This window comes from Ursus arctos, unplaced genomic scaffold, assembly GCF_023065955.2.
Source record: "Ursus arctos isolate Adak ecotype North America unplaced genomic scaffold, UrsArc2.0 scaffold_27, whole genome shotgun sequence".
NCBI classification, from domain to species: domain Eukaryota; kingdom Metazoa; phylum Chordata; class Mammalia; order Carnivora; family Ursidae; genus Ursus; species Ursus arctos.
In genome coordinates, this window is record NW_026622952.1 from 19016833 (window position 1) to 19037778 (window position 20946).

General features: G+C 36.0%; 1 protein-coding gene across 1 annotated transcript in view; it reads left to right on the forward strand.

Annotated features, from left to right (window-relative positions):
• The window catches only part of SGCZ (sarcoglycan zeta), a 1051274-nt gene that overhangs the window by 843176 nt on the left and 187152 nt on the right, over positions 1–20946 (forward strand). Inside the window, exon 3 of the mRNA XM_026508469.3 lies at positions 19252–19353. Coding sequence (XP_026364254.2) covers positions 19252–19353 — 102 coding nt within the window. The remainder of the gene's footprint in view (positions 1–19251; positions 19354–20946) is intronic.

The window sequence follows — 20946 nt, forward strand, 5'->3', positions numbered from 1 at the left end:
ACGGCCTGGGACCCAGTCAATAATTTGGGCTCTGGAAACCCCGCAACCTCTCTTCATCAGAATGACAAGAAGGAGAAGCCCCCCCCCAGCAAAGAAAAGACAGTGAGACTGTGGCCTCTGCCACAGAAATAATGGATATGGATGTAACCAAATTATCAGAAATGGAATTCAGAGTAACAATGGTCAAAATGATGAGTAGAATTGAAAAAAGTATAAACGAAAAGGTTACTGAGAATATAGAATCCCTAAGGACAGAAATGAGAGCGAATCTGACAGAAATTAAAAATTCTATGAGCCAAATGCAGGCAAAACTAGAGGCTCTGACAGCCAGGGTCGCAGAAGCAGAGGAAAGGGTTAGTGAATTGGAGGATGGGTTAATAGAGGAAAAAATAAAAATAGAAGATGGTCTTAAAAAAATCCACGCCCACGAATGTTGGCTATGGGAGATTACTGACTCAACGAAACGATCCAATGTTAGAATCATCGGCATCCCCGAGGGGGTGGAGAAAAACAGAGGCCTAGAAGAGATATTTGAACAAATTGTAGCTGAAAACTTCCCTAATCTAGCAAGGGAAACAAAAATTCGTGTCCAAGAGGCAGAGAGGACCCCTCCCAAGCTCAACCATGACAGACCTACACCACGTCACGTCATAGTGCATTTCGCAAATATGAGATCCAAGGATACAGTATTGAAAGCGGCCGGGGCAAAGAAATTTCTCACGTACCAAGGCAAAGGCATCAGAATTACGTCAGACCTGTCTACACAGACCTGGAATGAGAGAAAGGGTTGGGGGAGCATATTTAAAGCTCTTTCAGAGAAAAACATGCAGCCAAGGATCCTTTATCCAGCAAGGCTGTCATTCAGAATTGATGGAGAAATAAAGACATTTCAGAATCGCCAGTCACTAACCAATTTTGTAACTACGAAACCAGCCCTACAAGAGATATTACGGGGGGTTCTATAAAAGTAAAAAGGCCCCAAGAGTGATACAGAACAGAAAGTCACAGCCAATACAAAAAAAGACTTTACTGGCAACATGGCAACATTAAAATCATATCTATCAGTAATCAGTCTTAATGTAAATGGTTTGAACCATCCCATAAAACGCCACAGGGTTGCAGATTGGATAAAAAGAAATGACCCATCCATTTGCTGTCTACAAGAGACTCATTTCAAACCCAAAGATGCATTCAGACTGAGAGTAAGGGGATGGAGTACCATCTTTCACGCAAATGGTCCTCAAAAGAAAGCTGGGGTAGCAATTCTCATATCAGATAAATTGGATTTTAAACTACAGACTATAGTTAGAGACGCAGAAGGGCACTATATTATTCTTAAGGGAAGTATTCAACAAGTGGATATGACAATTATAAATATATATGCCCCCAACAGGGGAGCAGCAAGATACACAAGCCAACTCTTATCCAGAATAAAGAGACATATAAATGAAAATACATTAATAGTAGGGGACCTCAACACTCCACTATCAGAAATAGACAGAACACCCTGGCAAAAACTAAGCAAAGAATCAAAGGCTTTGAATGCCATACTCAACGAGTTGGACCTCATAGATATATATAGAACACTACACCCCAGAACCAAAGAATACTCATTCTATTCTAATGCCCATGGAACATTCTCAAGAATAGACCATGTTCTGGGACACAAAACAGGTCTCAACCGACACCAAAAGATTGAAATTATCCCCTGCATATTCTCAGACCACAACGCTCTGAAATTGGAACTCAACCACAAGGAAAAATTTGGAAGAAACTCAAACACTTGGAGACTAAGAGCCATACTGCTCAGGAATGACTCGATAAACCAGGAAATCAAAAATCAAATTAAACAATTTATGGAGACCAATGAGAATGAAAATACAACAGTCCAAAACCTATGGGATACTGCAAAGGCAGTCCTAAGGGGGAAATACATAGCCATCCAAGCCTCACTCAAAAGAATAGAAAAATCTAAAATGCAGTTTTTATATTCTCACCTCAAGAAGCTGGAACAGCAACAGAGGGACAGGCCTAATCCACACACGAGGAAGCAGTTGACCAAAATTAGAGCTGAAATCAATCAAGCAGAAACCAGAAGTACAGTAGAGCAGATCAACAGGACTAGAAGCTGGTTCTTTGAGAGAATCAATAAAATTGACAGACCACTGGCAAGACTTATCCAAAAGAAAAGAGAAAGGACCCAGATTATTAAAATTATGAATGAAAAAGGAGAGGTCACGACGAGCACCATTGAAATTGGAAGGATTATTAGAAATTTTTATCAACAGCTATATGCCAATAAACTAAGCAATCTGGAAGAGATGGAATCCTTCCTGGAAACCTATAAACTACCAAGATTGAAACCGGAAGAAATTGATTCCTTAAACAGGCCAATTAATTATGAAGAAATTGAGTCAGTGATAAACAACCTTCCAAATAACAAAACTCCAGGCCCGGACGGTTTTCCTGGGGAATTCTACCAAACATTCAAAGAAGAAATAATACCTATTCTCCTAAAGCTATTTCAAAAAATAGAAACAGAAGGAAAGCTACCAAACTCATTCTATGAGGCCAATATTACCTTGATCCCCAAACCAGGCAAAGACCCCCTCAAAAAGGAGAATTACAGACCGATTTCCCTAATGAATATGGACGCCAAAATCCTCAACAAGATACTTGCTAATAGAATCCAACAGTACATTAAAAGGATTATCCATCACGATCAAGTGGGATTCATACCTGGGATGCAAGCGTGGTTCAATATTCGCAAATCAATCAGCGTGATACATCATATCAACAAGAAAAGACTCAGGAACCATATAATCCTCTCAATCGATGCCGAAAAAGCATTTGACAAAATACAGCATCCTTTCCTGATTAAAACCCTTCAGAGTGTAGGAATAGAAGGTACATTTCTCAATCTCATAAAAGCCATCTATGAAAAGCCTACTGCAAATATTATTCTCAATGGAGAAAAGCTGGAAGCCTTTCCCTTAAGATCAGGAACTCGACAAGGATGCCCACTCTCGCCACTATTATTTAACATAGTACTAGAAGTCCTTGCAACAGCAATCAGACGACAAAAAGGGATCAAAGGTATTCAAATTGGCAAAGAAGAAGTCAAAATGTCTCTCTTTGCAGATGACATGATACTCTATATGGAAAACCCAAAAGAAGCCACTCCCAAATTATTAGAAGTTATAGAGCAATTCAGTAACGTGGCAGGATACAAAATAAATGCTCAGAAATCAGTTGCATTTCTATACACGAATAACAAGACCGAAGAAAGAGAAATTAGGGAATCCATCCCATTTACAATAGCACCAAAAACCATACGTTACCTTGGAATTAACTTAACCAGAGACGTAAAAGACCTATATTCTAGAAACTATAAATCACTCTTGAAAGACATTGAGGAAGACATAAAAAGATGGAAAGATATTCCATGCTCATGGATCGGAAGAATTAACATAGTTAAAATGTCCATGCTACCCAGAGCAATCTACACTTTCAATGCTATCCCGATCAAAATACCAAGGACATTTTTCAAAGAACTGGAACAAACAGTCCTTAAATTTGTATGGAAACAGAAAAGGCCCCGAATCTCCAAGGAACTGTTGAAAAGGAAAAACAAAGCTGGGGGCATCACAATGCCGGATTTCGAGCTGTACTACAAAGCTGTGATCACAAAGACAGCATGGTACTGGCACAAAAACAGACACATAGACCAATGGAACAGAATAGAGAGCCCAGAAATGGACCCTCGGCTCTTTGGGCAACTAATTTTTGATAAAGCAGGAAAAAACATCCGGTGGGAAAAAGACAGTCTCTTCAATAAATGGTGCTGGGAAAATTGGACAGCTACATGCAAAAGAATGAAACTTGACCACTATCTCACACCATACACAAAAATAAACTCCAAATGGATGAAAGACCTCAATGTGAGACAGGAATCTATCAAAATTCTAGAGGAGAACATAGGCAACAACCTCTACGACATCGGCCAAAGCAACCTTTTTCATGACACATCCCCAAAGGCAAGAGAAACAAAAGATAAAATGAATTTATGGGACTTCATCAAGATTAAAAGTTTCTGCACAGCCAAGGAAACAGTCAGAAAAACTAAGAGGCAGCCCACGGAATGGGAGAATATATTTGCAAATGACACTACAGATAAAGGACTGGTATCCAAGATCTACAAAGAACTTCTCAAACTCAATACACGAGAAACAAATAAACAAATCAAAAAATGGGCAGAAGATATGAACAGACACTTTTCCAATGAAGACATACAAATGGCTAACAGGCACATGAAAAAATGTTCAAAATCATTAGCCATCAAGGAAATTCAAATCAAAACCACACTGAGATACCACCTTACGCCAGTTAGAATGGCAAAAATAGACAAGGCAAGAAACAACAATTGTTGGAGAGGATGTGGAGAAAGGGGATCCCTCCTACATTGTTGGTGGGAATGCAAGTTGGTACAGCCACTCTGGAAAACAGTGTGGAGGTCCCTTAAAAAGTTAAAAATTGAGCTACCCTTTGATCCAGCCATTGCACTACTGGGTATTTACCCCAAAGATACAGACGTAGTGAAGAGAAGGGCCATATGCACCCCAATGTTCATAGCAGCAATGTCCACAATAGCTAAATCGTGGAAGGAGCCGAGATGCCCTTCAACAGATGACTGGATTAAGAAGTTGTGGTCCATATATACAATGGAATATTACTCAGCTATCAGAAAGAACGAGTTCTCAACATTTGCTACAACATGGACGGCACTGGAGGAGATAATGCTAAGTGAAATAAGTCAAGCAGAGAAAGACAACTATCATATGATTTCTCTCATCTATGGAACATAAGAACTAGGATGATCAGTAGGGGAAGAAAGGGATAAAGAAAGGCGGGGTAATCAGAAGGGGGAATGAAACATGAGAGACTATGGACTATGAGAAACAAACTGAGGACTTCAGAGGGGAGGGGGGTGGGGGAATGGGATAGACCGGTGATGGGTAGTAAGGAGGGCACGTATTGCATGGTGCACTGGGTGTTATACACAACTAATGAATCATCAAGCCTTACATCGGAAACCGGGGATGTACTGTATGGTGACTAACATAATATAATAAAAAATCATTAAAAAAAAATAAATAAAAAAAAAATTAAAAAAAAATAAAGTTCAGAGAGCTCTAGATTGATGGACATGTGGACGTGCTGGAAGAGTTGTGCCTGCAGAGGGTATGAAGGCTCTTTGCCCCTTCCCACATACCTAACTGTATGCATCTCTTCCATTTGGCTGTTCCTGAGTTAGATCCTTTTTATAATAAACCAGTAATCTACTAAGCAAAATGTTCCTGAGTTCTGTGAGCCACTCTGGCAAATTAATTTAACCTGAGGAGGTCATGGGAACCTTCTACTTAGCAATTTGGTCAGAAACACAGATAACAACTGGACTCACAATTGGCATCTGAAATTGGGGAGGAGGCAATCTCATGGGACTGGACTCAACCTCTGGAATTTATGTCCAGGTAAATAGTGTCAAAATTGACTTAAATTATAGAGTGTCTTAGAGAAATATTTGGTGTCTGAAAAATCTACATATCTAGTGTCAGAAGTATTATGAGTATATTGTAAAGGAAAAACACAGGAGTGTTTTTTCCTACTCAGAAGACATAATACATTCTCTCAGTAAACTCAGACCACAGGAGAGAGTTTCCAATAAACAATGAACTATAATTCATGCAATAAATACTTGAATAAAAGAACAGTTGTTATGGAAACAAAGAAAAAGGAATAGGATACATTGTAGGAATGTTTGCAAAATAATACAACTGTTGTTATTGGGTCATAACTTATTATATATTGGCTAGACCACAATATAGTCTAGAGTATGAAAGGCATTTTCAGGTTGAGTTTATCTTTGGATGATAAAACAAGCTTCACTTTGTAAGAGGATAAGAGCATCAACAATTTGAAAGAGGATTTTAATTGGCTACATTAATGATAATGGTCACATTTAGGAAATGGTATCATAGTATAGGCTGAAAGTGAAAAAAAAAACTGAATCAAAACAATAGCAGTGAGGATAAACAAAGGGCGTAGATAGAATTGACCGTTTTGTAGCAGGTTTTACTTTGTTTTTATATTCAGGTGCAGAAGATTGAGATAGTCATGCCCATCAATTTATGGAACATTATCATCATTGGTCCCTGTAAATTCTTTAACTGTTTACCATTTATCATTTATTTATTTACTAATTTTCTCATTTTTTAAATTGTATCTCCATTTCCATTATCAGCACCTGCCCTCTCTTTGTAGTCAATCATTCTGTTCTTTTCAGTGACTGTTTTATTCCTATGTGTTCTAATAAATGGATTTCATCTGTGTTATACATCCATGTTTAATTAATATAAATATTATTCTATTACTTTTTAATTTTTTAACTACTGTTGCTAAGTGTACATCTAGTCATTTGCTGCACATTGCATGATACTCCATGGTGTGCCTGCACTGTATTTTACTTATCCACTATTCCAGGGATGGATTCTTAGATTTTATCCAAGTACCATCCCCACCCAAAGACCATACTTATACTTGAAGACTCTATGTAAACCTGTTCTCCAACATATTCAGAGGACATGGGAACTGATTCATTGTGTGGAAAAACAAAAAATATTGACCATAACTCTGAATTTTGTACTAAAAGCTAGAAGGAAGGTGGAGAGTAGAATCACTATCTACATAACTTTTTAACTAATATTCCACCCAACATTATATTTTATCTCTCAAGAGTTTTATAAATGTATATATATTTAAAAATTTGGAAAACAATTTCTAAATTTTGATTAATGTGCATGTAGCAAAGAGTTGTTCCTTCTCTGGCTTCCAGGTACATAGAAGCTAACTTAGATTCTCATTTTTTGTCTAGACCTGTGTAATTATACAAAAATTTCATTGTTTGTAATCACATATTTTAAGGACGTCTCTGCTAATTGAATTACCATAGAGAAAAGGTTGAAGTGCAAGCATTAAAGATAAAAAAAACTTTTCTGGTGATGATAGTACATTAATAAAGCACTCTCTAAAGGAAGAAAATTATCATGTTTGAGTTGTCAATATGAATAACATCTTATCCTACTGTCTTTCCACCAGGCAGCAATATTAATGTTCTGATTTCTGCAATGTAAATTAACGTTCATTTTCATTTTTAGCATCAGTCTTTCACGCTTGTCCTAAGACTTAATTTTTCGTTTAATTTTAATTTGAAAAGTATCATGGATTTATTACATTTTGATAAAATGATTTCTCAATAATTAAATAACATTACATCAAGGGAGCAGGATTGAGCAGAGAGAGGAGAGAAGTCAAAGTGTGATGTAAAGAATGGCAGCCTTGACTGACCCCACAGGGAGCTCTGAAGCTAGAATAATCTGAAAAATTGTCTAGAGTGGGTATATGATACCTGGGCCCTTAAATCTTCACATTAATCAGTCGATCGTGGACATGATGACTCCTTGCAGTTGAGGCATTTCTTGGCAGAACTGACAGCTAAAGGTTTTCTGCTATTGATGGTCATGGCAGGTGGGGCAAGCCCATCACTGAAGTAGGACCTGACTTTTGCTGGACTTGGTGGCTTACCTGGTAGACTGACTAAAATCTTCATTTCTCAGGGGTCTCACACTAGGGTGATTGCTACTAGTTCATTTATCAAAATTTGACAAGAGAGGTCAGTGGATTCTGGGTCAAAAAATTGGCTCCTGACCAAAATTGGGCAAGGAATCATGACCTGTTTATTGGGACAACTGCCTTCAGCCTGCTATTCATTCATCCTTGATTTGTGTTGATACTACACACTGAATAGTACCCTTGCTGCTTAAACATCATTTTTGCTTCAGTGGCCACCAGATTTATTGGCCATGTCCATAACATTCTGGAGTTGCACCCTACCACCCTACCCTGGCTGCTGCTCCAGCCTGCCCCTCATTACCAAAACTGTGTTAACCTGGCTTCAGGCTACCATTTGGCCTTTATTATCTCAGGGCCCTGCCACCTCCATTGCTGTCAGTGAATCTGATTTTATAACGGTATTTTCTATCATCAGCCCTGACCTACAGAGGAGAGCATAGCACTGAACTTAGTGAATCTGGTATCTTTCTCAGCAGTGATTTCCTATACCTTGGTAAATGGTGTATCCTGTGGGCTTTCCCATAGATGATAACAGTTTGACAGGTCTTCTGAACTTACATGCTTTATGCAGTCTAGCTGATTCACTTCCTGAGATGTTTAGTTCCTGCTTTCACCTTCTGCCATGAAAATCCAGGTTGCAGGTTACTTGACTTGGATCATTACATTTTCCATGCTTCTAGGAGCCATATCCTAGTAATGAGTTAGCACAATCTCTGAGGAACCTTTCCAGATGTAATATTCTATATCCCAAATTGAACTTTGTGTTCTGACCACATGATAAAACATCCTCAGAAACCTATTGCCTTCCTCTTGCTGATACATGCTGGCTGGCTGGATCTTGCCACTCCTTTGAAATATAGTCTCTTTCTTCTTAACGGCACCCCCCCTTTTCTTTTTATCCCATCTGGTTTATGTTTCAGCTAAACGTTAGGATGCTGATAGTGGCCAGGAGAGTAGATGAACGAAAATCCTGAGAGGGACAAATGTGGATTTGAGAAGAGCCTCTACATGTGTCCAGCCAATCAGATGGGAAGTTCTGGCCCCAAACCAGGAACGATGGCTTACTTCAAGAGGCTCACAGGTTTCAGGGGCTTAGCACAATCTCTAAAAGGTCATACAGTTAAAAATTACCTACTCTCCTTGCTTCTAGCAATTGGGGCAATAAGTCTTTCCTCTAAGGACTGTCTGTAGAGCACATCCCACCGTGTGCCAGAGCAATGCCAGAATGAAGGCAAGTGGGTAGGGCTTGGTAACTGATCCATTATGAGAAGGAGGACTACAAAGTCCAGAATGAGATACAGATTTCTATTAAACAGGGATGATAATAATTCTTTGAGATAAGAAACACATCATAAGAGGCAGTTCATGTTGGGGGATTATCACTTTTGTTTGGGGTATGCTTGGTTTGAGATGCTTGTGATATTCCAGGAATAGTAGGCAGTAAGTAGATGAATACCTCTGTCTAGAATTCAAAAGACAAATTTGAGTTGTAAATATCCAGCTATAGAAATAAATAATGGAATCATGGTGAGCAAAAAGATGGGTACCTGACTATAATAAGCTTACAATCTGATGGCAGGTGTAATTAAATATTAACACAAAAAGAATGTGAACTGGTGCAAACTCTGATAAGGTTCTCGAAGGAACTGTGTCTGGTGCTGTGATTCACAAAGGAAACAGTTCCAAGCTTGTATGGGATGATGCCTTCAGGGGAAGATGCCTTCTGTAAAGTATGTTTGAACTTCTATACAAAGAATTAGAGATAACCAAATGAAGAGGGAAGAGGGACAGAGAGACGGAAAAGAATAAACAAAGTTCCAGTGACAGAAGCTTGACTTAAGTAAAATAATTTTAGTCATGGAAGTGGATGTGGTCACCAAGAGTAAGTATGAACACTTAGAGCAGAGAATCTATTGGAATGGATTTAATTGTTCTTTTAGTAAACTAGTATGTAGTTTAGGGAGGGGGGGAGAGAGAGAGGAAGAGAGGGCTAGAGAAGGAAGGAGAGAAAGAGAAAGAGGGGGGAGAATTTGTGAGGTCACGATACTTTAGGAACTATTGGGAAAAAAAACACAATCTGAGAAGGATAGTTATACATCTGGGCCTCAGGAACAACAAGAAACAAATATGTTTGCCAAGTAGAATTAGCTTCTATTCTCTCTTGGCCTCTCTTAACCTAGGGATATTCTGTCTTTCTCTACGTAACTGCAAGTATGGTCGCAGTAAACTCCCACTTTTACATTGAAAGAGATTTTGTTTAATTGGTGGTTGTTCTTAACTTTGAGTTCAAAATATGCTAGTAAAAAGTATCTCATTGACCCAGTTTGGGTTTAGTTATTGACTCTTGCTTGAATTATCTGTGGCAAGCACATCAGAACCAGGTACGGTTGGCAAAGGGAGAAGGAGGCAGTCCTCACAGGAAGGCTTCCATTACAGGCTGATGTCTGTCTGTGATATAACAAATAGAAAGCAAAACTTGGAAAGGAGGCCATTTGGAACTACAGTAAAGTATAATAGATACAATGTAGAAGAATAAAAGCTTAGTAAATATTTTCCAAGTGGTTGGTTAACTGTATTCATAATGGAACATACATAAAAGATGTGATGCTAGACTACATGTTGTAGACAAAAATAATCCATCCTCAAAACTTGAGAGTGAAATAGGTGGAAACCTATAGTATCCTTCAGGGAAACTTGTACGATCTTTTAAGATTTGGCTGAGAGATGACCCATTGCATTTCTGCATGGGTGAGAAATGCATTTCTCATTGATGGTAAGAACAATCTTCAGATATAAAAACCTAAGTGACGTCTTTACATTAAGAGGCCAAATGTTATAGCTCTATAAATTCGATGTTGTGCTTGCCAGCTGCTATGGGTTATTGCTAAGCAATCCAAAGTCAGACAACTCTTACCAGTGGTCCCACTTTCTGGTCCCAGAGAGAGCATCAGCTTGCTCATCTGTACCTCCATGAGATTTCTTTCCTATCTCTAATGAGAGTCACCTGATATCCCCTCAGTTCCAGGATAGTAAGATAGCTACAATTTTACGTTTAATAAATTTTTGGTACTCCTCCTGTGAACTAACCTCTTCTAATATACACACATGCCCGCATGACCACACGCATGCACACATAACTTAGGTTTATAGACTGAGGGTGATCACTAAACAACTCATAGGAAGAATATGAAATGGTGAATGTTTTATTTACCAAAAATATTGTTTTGAGATTTCTTTCAAACACTTTATGCTTGAACAAATATCATTAATTTGTTCCTAGTACTTCATCTTCAAGGTAAATTTTATAATCATTTGGATTTTTTTTGTCTTAGCAGAACTTTTTTCAGAATACTGTGATTCAGGTCTGAGCCAAAAGAGAAACATATGCTGATAAATGAAGTCAGTTAGAGAAGGAAATTTTTAAAAATCAAAAAGGCACACAATTTAAGAAAGAAGGAGAGAGATCAACTAACTCAAATAATAATAAAAATAATAAGACATCTTTATTGGAGTTCATAATAAAATAAATTTAACTTACATTTTTTTATTCCTATTGTTGCCTAGATTGATTAAAAGTAAGAGGATTAGGCGTGCCTGGGTGGCTCAGTCAGTTAAGCACCCGACTTTTGGTTTCTGCTCAGGTCATGATCTCGTGGGTGGTGAGAATGAGCCCTGCAGGTGTTCCGTGCTCAACAGGAAGCCTGCTTGGAATTCTCTTCTTCAGCCCCTCTCCCAACTCGTGCTCTCTCTCTCTCTTTCTCTCTCTCTCTAAAATAAATAAATAAATAAGTAAGTAAGAGGACTAGACTTTGGGCTAACTTACTAGCTGCATAAGATCCACTTAACTTCTCTCTCTCTCTCTCATTGGTGTTTTCAATAAAATGCGAACAGGGTTGTTGTGATGTGCCATTGGCTCACTGTCTGCTAAAGTGCTCTATGACCTAAGCTATACAGTTAATTTCATAGTGAAGGTGGATATTAAAGATACTGTCTTGGGAGTTTGGAAGGAATTCTTAGGCAAGACCTTGCCATGTGGACTACCTAGGTGGGGTTATCATACCCTAAGGTCTTATTCTTAATTTATAGGTCCAAATATGTGATTTTGTTCAAGGCAAAAAGTGATCTTTCTTTAAGGAAATACATTATGCTTATGGTAACTGGCAAATATATGCAAAAAGACCTGTGCTCAGCATTACCTCCCGTTCACGTTTCTTACAGACAATAAGAAACTACATTTGTGAAGCAGACCAGATTCCTAGCAGTGTTCAGCATATTTTCTCTAGTGTTTGAAAGGAGCTGGGAAGCCAAATTATAAACAAAGTTTAATGGTTCTATACACAGGCTCTCAATAAATATTTGTGGAGATGTGATAGCTTTTAACTCTTTAATCACTTCTGTGCTTAACAATGCACCGCTTTGTTAATAGGTCTTCCTTTAGAGATTATAAAATATAAAAAATTAGACCAGTATTTACACAATGTGTTCAAAGGGACATTATTCCACCTATTCTAACATGCGAGAAAGTGAGTGGGGGACCCATTGGACACAATATTTAGTGAACTCTCTGTTGAACAAGGAAAATATGTTTTATTAACCCAGAATTCTCAGTGTTTAGTATGCTGATATGCATTGTGAATCTGAGTGGGAATATATCATTTTGTGGTTTCCTAAATTTAGCTGAAAACAAAATTTTTTTTCCACTGGATTTATTATAATCCTAGTGTTCTATTTATATTTGAGGAAAAACAGGCATGTTAACAGTGAAACTGTAAGCTCTATACCCTTGTTGCAAAGATTAAAATACGGATGTTCTTCCGTCACCCATTTACAGATGACAATCTTTAGGGAACATAACATTATTACTAGTTCATTATTTATTATTTTCCTTATTTATTATTTTCCTTAAGTCAAATGCCTCTGAGGTTCTTTCCAGTTGTTTCCGTTTAGCACTGAGACAGACGATTTGTTTGTAGTAGCAGGCTGGGTTTTCCAACAGCTTTCTTCATTAGCAAGTGTCTGTCTTCTGCCACAATTGCTTATCACATTCTCTGGGTTTAACCTTAATTTCAAGTTAAGGTGGTTCAATGCTAGTCCTTCCATGCACATTTGAAGTTGTTGTATACAATTAATATTACATTATTAGATTGAGCCACACCAATAATTTTTTCCTAATAGTGATTCCAAGAGATATCCTATAGGAAAACATTTTTTTTTCCAAGAATATTGGACATAAAATGCCTTTGTGTTCTAAATGTTCCTACTATGATCTGTTCTCCATATAGATATAGCTATAATCTATTTCCCATTATTTTATGTAAATACATATATATAAATACGTGTATGTATGTATATATATATATATATATATATATATATATATAATATGTATTGCCGATCTCATATATAGTCTCATTGGATTTATTGAACTCATCCATTTTTTTTCCCATTTCCTGGATGATTGTGATCATCTCTGCCATGTCAGATTAACAAATTTTTGGTTTTGGTTTTGTCTTGTTTCAGCATATTTTCATTCTGATGATTTTGTTAGTAAGCGATCACATATGTTGTATGAGGTTATTGATACATAGATCGTTAGAAAAAGAAGGAAATACTTGTCAAAGAATTCTATTATCAGCAGAGGAAAATTTGGAAAACAAATTGAATTTTATTTTATTATGTTTTTAAAAAATAATTCGCATAGTTAAAAGAACACCAATACAAATAAAAGATACAAAGTGCAATGTTTATTGTTGTATTTAAATATGAATACATTAAACCCTTTTCACAATGCTGACAGTGACATATAAATTATGAAACTTTGAACAACTATTGGCTATGAACAAAGGTGATAAATGCTCCAGATGATAAAAGATATGTTATTAACAACAATTTCTAAAGATGTGTCTATACAAGCTGCATTAGAGGTCACATTCCCAGGTCTATCAGTTCTTATCACTGTAGAGTTTATTTTCTAATAATAGACAGGACTAAGACAGGCCAATTAAAATGAAAATAAAATACAGGCTTATAATGAACAACACAGTAAAAACGTACATATAAAGCAGGCTGTCAACTTGCATTTTGTTTGTTCTTTCTCTTGTGCTTGGGGAAAAACAGCTCATTATAAATTATAAATAACAGCATCTTAAAACAGGTACGAAAAAGAAAAAAAAAGAAAATCCTTAGATATTTTAAAGAGAATTTTTCTTTAATTAGGAGTTGGGAATTAAACAATTTTTTAATTCATTTAGCATAGAAGAGAGAATAAATAACAAAAAGACATTTAAAAGTGGTTTGTAACTGTTTTTGAACAAGCTAATACTTCCATCTCCTTGTATTGTTCTTTACATTATTAAAAATATTTAATCCCCAAGGTCTCACAAATAATTTATCATACTAGACTTCAATTTGTCTCTAAGTAGCCTTTTTAAGGTCATTTCCGCATGCAAATTGAATTATAGAATGAATATCATTAGATAATCAAAGCCATAAAAATACACATATTTATCTCCCTTTCTAATCATTTTCTTTTTAAATAATGCTAGTAATTTGGAAGAAATTTATCTTTGGTTTTAGCCAGAAAAAAATATTTAAAATCTATATTTAATTATCTTCTGGCTACTAGATTCTTTCAACTTTCTTTGAAAACTTTTTTAAATATTTAATCAAGCACTTGGGGTGCCTGGGTGGCTCAGTTGGTTGAATGTCTGACTCTTGATTTCAGCTCACGTCATGATCTCAGGGTTGTGGGATCAAGCCCTGTGTCAGGCTCATAGAGCCTGCTTAAGATCCTGTCTCTCCCTCTCCATCTGCCTCCCCCCCCCAAAAAAAATTCTCTTTGTCTGTCCCTCTGCCCTCTCAAAAAAATTAATGAAGCACCAGATTTTATATATTATTTAATAATAGCCTCAATTTTAAAAAATTTTCTCAATTCCATGTCAACATGTTCATTACTTTGAAAGTTACATTTGCCTGTTTAGGCATAATTCAGATTCTGAGGGTAGCCACCATCTAAACAGCTCTCCTAATACCAGATAGCTAAGTGTCATAAAGAACCTTGTGTGGGGACAGAGTGCACTAGGGTAAGATCACTTCAAAGTTATGAGTGTGGATTTTTTTTTAATTTTATTTATTTATTTGACAGAAAGAGAGAGAGCACGAACAGGGGGAGGGGCAGGCAGAGGCAGAGAGAGAAGCAGGCTCCCCGCCTAGTGGAGAGCCTGATGTGGGACATGATCCCAGGACCCCAGGATCATGAACCGAGCCGAAGGCAGACGCTTAATCACCTAAGCCATCCAGGCGCCGATGAGTGTGTATTTTAAATTAAAATGACATGGCTATCAATATTCTTTGTTTACATTTATATCTATTATTTATTTTAATGTCTTATTCTCATAGTAAATTCCAAAAAGAATATTTCTCAACAAAGTATCTTCCACCTTGTCCAAAATATCAAGTGCATGAAAATTATAATAAAGATTGTTTGCAATTTCTATAGATAAATTCTATGAATTTTGGTGATGATATGATTTTATAAGGATTTTTGTTTTATTTTTTATCAAGTAAAGATCTAAATTCTACTGATCAATTACTCAAACATTCAGCATATACATGCCACATAAAACCACTGTTGGAAAGACTACGCTAGAAGGAGTAAGTACATACATAAGATCACTTATTTTTAAGAAGAGATAAAAATGTATACACAGTTAACTAAAACTGTAATCAGAATATGATACATTTTATGAGAAAATACAAATATAGCAGTTTGGATATATAGAGTAGAAGTTTCAAATCCAAGCTGTCTGGCTCCATATTCCCTTCTCAAAGGACACTACACTGTCTGTCAAGAGTAGGTAAATGATTGTGAGATTACGAGATGATGAATAACTGCATCATAACTATGATGATGATAAAGCTTGATGTTGAGTCTACTGAAGTTCAAAGATAATCTCTATGAAAATAGACAATATGAATTTTATAATACTGTTATGAGACAAAAATTTAAGTTATTTTTAATAAAATATTAATGGTTAAAACTTTGAGTACTTCTACTTAAGTTAGGTATTATTGTAAGCTCTTTATTTCCTCCTGCAGTCCTTGCAATAAATACCTTAAGTTGTGTTTTTACTGCTTTTACTGGTGATAAATTTAAGGCGATAAAATTATTTAAATTAAATTTAAAAACAAAGAAATTAGTTAAGTTCAAGCCTACATAGGATGAAGATGACAGAGCCACGGTTGAGGCCTGAGCCACAGGTACATTAAATTCTTTACTTGCTGGTGTTTTGGCAATGTCATCCTTAGCAGCAAATCCGGAAGTTATTTTCTCCCTTTTAAATGTTGAAGGGACCAAGACTATAGTGAATCAGGAAAGTGTAGTGACAGTAAGAATAAAATGACTTTCTAATGCTCCTACAGAAGAGAAACCAGATTATTTCACATTCTCATAAATTATTAATGGACTTGGTACATGCATGTGAAGATCCGGTTGATTATACTGAATATATTATGCACTTCTGTGTATTTTATAACTACATGTAGATAACATGTAAGAACTTGAATATTCATTTTTTTAATTCAAAATAGAAATAAAAGGAGAGACAAATGGATATCGCAGAGTGAGGTTAGATTTCAAACACAATACTACTCTAATACTCCTACATTTATACAGGGGAAATCTATTCATCTAATCTAAATGAAACGGATTTATATGCCCCAAATCATACATTATATAGAAAATATAAAAGGAAAGTATTGAGTTTAATATTCAAAACTTTCCAAAATTAGATATGCAAATAGTAAAGTAATATCACAGTTAACTTTGGATGTCCACTTCTTTTATTTCTAACCATCTTAATGAAAACATTTTTTAAGATTAATGTTGAACTGGGAATTATGTTTATCATAGAATTGATTTCTGTTGTTCTAAGTTACACTAACAGTTGCATTAGATGTTTCCATAGCAACTTCATGGGGAACATTTCAGTACACTTCCTTCCGGCAGGCATCTGAGAATATATATGGACAGTCACTGTGTGAAATTTAGTCAAGAAAATTTCTCAGGGACAAAATAATATTTTAAAGCCATGTGTCACTTTGTATATTCTTTCCGAATTATAGAGACTTTGGTCTCCACTCTGTTTCTGCCCACTGCTCAGGTGTTCTTCAGACCTCATGATGTATGAAAATTTTTTTGCCTTCAAGATCTCAAAATCTGAAGTTTTATTTTCTGATGATAAATCTGTGTTAACATTTCTCGTATTTCTTAACTCCTACCGAATTTGATCATTAATTGATCATCAGTTGTCATTCCTTAACCCTGTGCTATTTTTGCCGTGCAACATTGGTGTTCTGGCTCTACTTGTCTCCACCCAATGAGAAAAATGATGGTCAGCCATTTGAGGAGCATCATTTTTTGCTACTTTGGCATGCCACATGCTTATGACCTTCTGCCATTCCTGCTTAGCAAATCCTCAGTTTTGAGTTTCTCCCTGTTAATTCTGCCAGTTTCTGTTCCTAGATAGGTATGATGTTGCCAAATGATACTAATTAGAGCCAACAAATGGGTGACTATGTAATTGATGTCTAAATCAGAAACACTTTTCACTTTTGAAAGTGAAAGAGGATATTATAAAAGTGGTACAAACCAGCTCTGTCTTAGAGAAACTGGGGTATATCATCCCAACAAAAGTAGACCTATTTTCTCATCAGAATAAATCTTCAGTGATGCCTTTAAAAATTCTTTTTAAATTTTTTAAAAACAATTTAGTCAATTCCCTATTAGACATTTCCAGTGTTAGCTCTCAGTTTGAGTCTCAAGAAATGAATCCCTTCATCCATCCCAAGTTTAATTCAACCAGAATTCATTACTCTGCCCTTCCACTACAGGATCGAGACCTCGCCATGTCAAAATATCTCTCAGTAGTCATTTTCCTTGTGTGATTAAAAAAAATCCTTTAATTCTTAATGAAAGTTCTATTCATTGTTATGCTACTTTATTGGCTTTCGTTTAGGGAGAGAGATGCAGGCCGAGTGGTAGAGGCTGGGGCCTTCATAATGTATTGGTTTTCTTCTTACACTCACCATAGTCTCCCAGAATGTATGAAATGCTTCTTTCCAATCCATAGACCTGGTCATTATCTGAGAGTTTCTCCGTGGTTTTATAGACATCTTTCTGTGGAGGACTTGCTCATCCATCGTAGCAGATTCAAGCATGAACTGTCACTCTCCAGTCCTCTTTTGTACAGGTGTGCTAGTTGATGATCAGTATCTGGATTTTCAATGATACCTCAAAGTTAGGAAGTCCACAGCTAAACTCATTTTGCCATTGAGTGTACAAATTTCATTATTCCAATTTAAAAATCACTGCATTTCCTTATTAGGTCATAGTCACAAAACCTGGGATCAGTCATAAATGTCCTTGTTTTCAGTATCTCCAGATAAAGTTAGTCACCGGGTCTCGTAGGCTGTTCTTCCACCACACTCCTTACACTTATTACCAAGTTGTGCCTTCTTACTGATATTCTGTCAGCCCCACATAGTGCTCCTACCAGATTAATCTTAAAGCTTAATTCTGATCATTTCAAACCATTGAGCTCTTCAAGAACCTTTTATGTTTCTTCTTCTTTTGATGGATTTATATGCCCCAAATCACAGATTCCTTACCTTTGCATTCAAGGTTCTCCTTTCACTAGCTTCAAAACATACTCCCAGTTGTTTTTTCTCGCAATAATAGTCCATATGTTAGCAAGATTGGATGGCATGTTATTTCTTAATGTTACAGAATGTTCATTCTGTTTCTCCCTCTATGGACATCTCCTGTTGAAACTCCATATTCTTAAGACCTTTCTCATAGTTAATCTCTTCCATGAGAAATTGTTCACTCTCTTATCAAATTTGAAATCTTTAATTCCTATTAGCACTCCATTCTTACTTTTTAAATTTATTTTATTCTGTCTCATAAATGTTATTTATGTACTTGTTTTATCCCCCTTATAGGGTGTTGCTTTCTAAAGGAGAGGGTATAAGCTTTACTCATGGTTTGAATACAGGAACACCAAGCTTACTTACACTAGCCAATTATTAAGCACTTGTTGAAATCATTGTACAAATGTGACTATTTGACTATTGTGGAAATATGTGTATAACTGTACTGTAGAAATATGTGTATACTGTAATGTAAAAATTTTGTTAGAACTTTCTGCAAGCAAAGTTGTTTCCAATAGTCAGATAGCAAGTATCATTATACCCCCAAAATAGTTAAACTGGCTGATGCATGAAAAAAAGTACAGGATTTTTTTCATAGATAAATCCTAATCTCTGAGAGCTAAGAAAAGATACCAGGTCCTTAATATACCTCTTTTCCCGTTCATTTTAAATAGAGCCCTCTATATGCATGCAAACTGCTGCAGTCGTTCATTAAGTAGATCCGATCTCTCATCTTCCTTAAATCATCACTGATTTGAGCATACTGTTTTCTCAATTTAGCCCTAAGAAAATTATGGCCAGTTATTCATTCTCTAATTAACCTAAAAGTGAACTATATTTCATTGCTTGTAGGATGGTATGGGAAATCTGAGAGTCACCAAGAAGGGAATCCGACTTGAAGGTATATCTGAATTTCTACTTCCATTGTATGTGAAAGAAATTCATTCCCGAAAGGTATGTGACGCTGGCTTTGGCTTACTGTAAAAGATAATTTAGAGGTTATGTTTTAGCTTGAACTAGGAGGCTAGAACCCCCTTATCTCTTCAGTATGTATTTAGTTTCCTTAAGCTAAAGATTGACTTGAAGAAATCAAAACAGTGAAACAATTAAAAAAGCAGTGGAGAAGGTTAGTTTTAAACTGATGAATTAGAGAACCATTTTGAATTAAACTGCAGTGTTGCTTTGGTTAGTCTATAAATTTGCCCCTCTATTTTTCAATAGAAGTAAAAAATACATAGTTATAGCAATTTCAAAAGGGGCATTTGATGCATCTTGAATAATTTTTGCAGGAAACATTGGCTTGAATAGATGATTTTATTTTAATATATTATAAATCTTTTTAGCTCAAATGAACATGCATTTTCTAAAAAAGATGAGGAAGAGTCTTACTGTAGAAATTACACTTATTTCTGGATGAACATTATTTAAAACAAGTAAGAATATTTATCCTTTCAAATGTGTGGGTGTGTGTATGCGTGTCTTGTGGGTATTTTATCACTTAGCAGCATGCTAAAAATCAGAAGGTTATAGCTTAGCCGTTGTGCATTTTGGCTTCAGTGTGTTGCTTTTCAGAAAGTAACAAGTATTCTTGGGTACATGAAAATAAAACTAGAATCTTTCAAATCTATTGGGCATATGTGTGTATGTGTGGAAATTTAGTAAATCAGAAAAAAATGGGAAGCTTGTTATATAAAATATGTAAAGATCATTAACCTTACTTCATAAATATGAAAGTCTATTTTAGACTAGAATAATTTTTAAATATTAGCAATATAATATGTTAGCAAATGGGTTTCATAGTAAGCCATAGTTTAACAATTTGCTTCAAAGCTGTGAAAACAAAACAGAGGATTATTTTTATAAAACTTCTAATTAGGTTAATTATATTACCTTTAAATTTTATTTTGTTCTATGTGAACCTGCAAAGCTTCACAAATACATCATATTGATTGCTGCTCTAGGTACTAGAATTTTACATTGAGAGATTACTTGCTGGATGTTGGGCAGACGAATAATACAATAGACAAATGTATGAACACCTGACTTTACTATAAAAACTGATTAAATTTAAAATAAAGTTGTATTTTTCTTTTATGTTCTTTTTATTAAAACTGAAAAACTAACATGCATACCCAAGTTAGTGCCTTCCCTCTGATTGGATGTCACTACCACTCACTAATTTATTGGTTTCTTCTTGTGGTTAGCACTATTAAACGGTTTAGTATTTGAAGAAATGAAAACTTATGCATGGAAATCAAGAAATTACTTAACACAGGAAGGTGAGAACAATCATAGGCAGGAACTTCTTTGAAAATGCATTCCACTGATAAGTCCAGGGACAGCAAAGATTTATCTCCAAACCATTTAGATCAATTTGGAGTGGCTGCCTGGGAATACAACTTAGAGAAGAGTTGGTAAGCCCTTCGCCAGCAGGCAGGTCATAGACTTTATCTTCCCAGCCAGAACATTTTTGAGAGTGTAAGAACAGCTCTAAACAAGGGTTCTTCTGGAAAACTGGGATATATGTTTATGCCATCAGTGGACCAG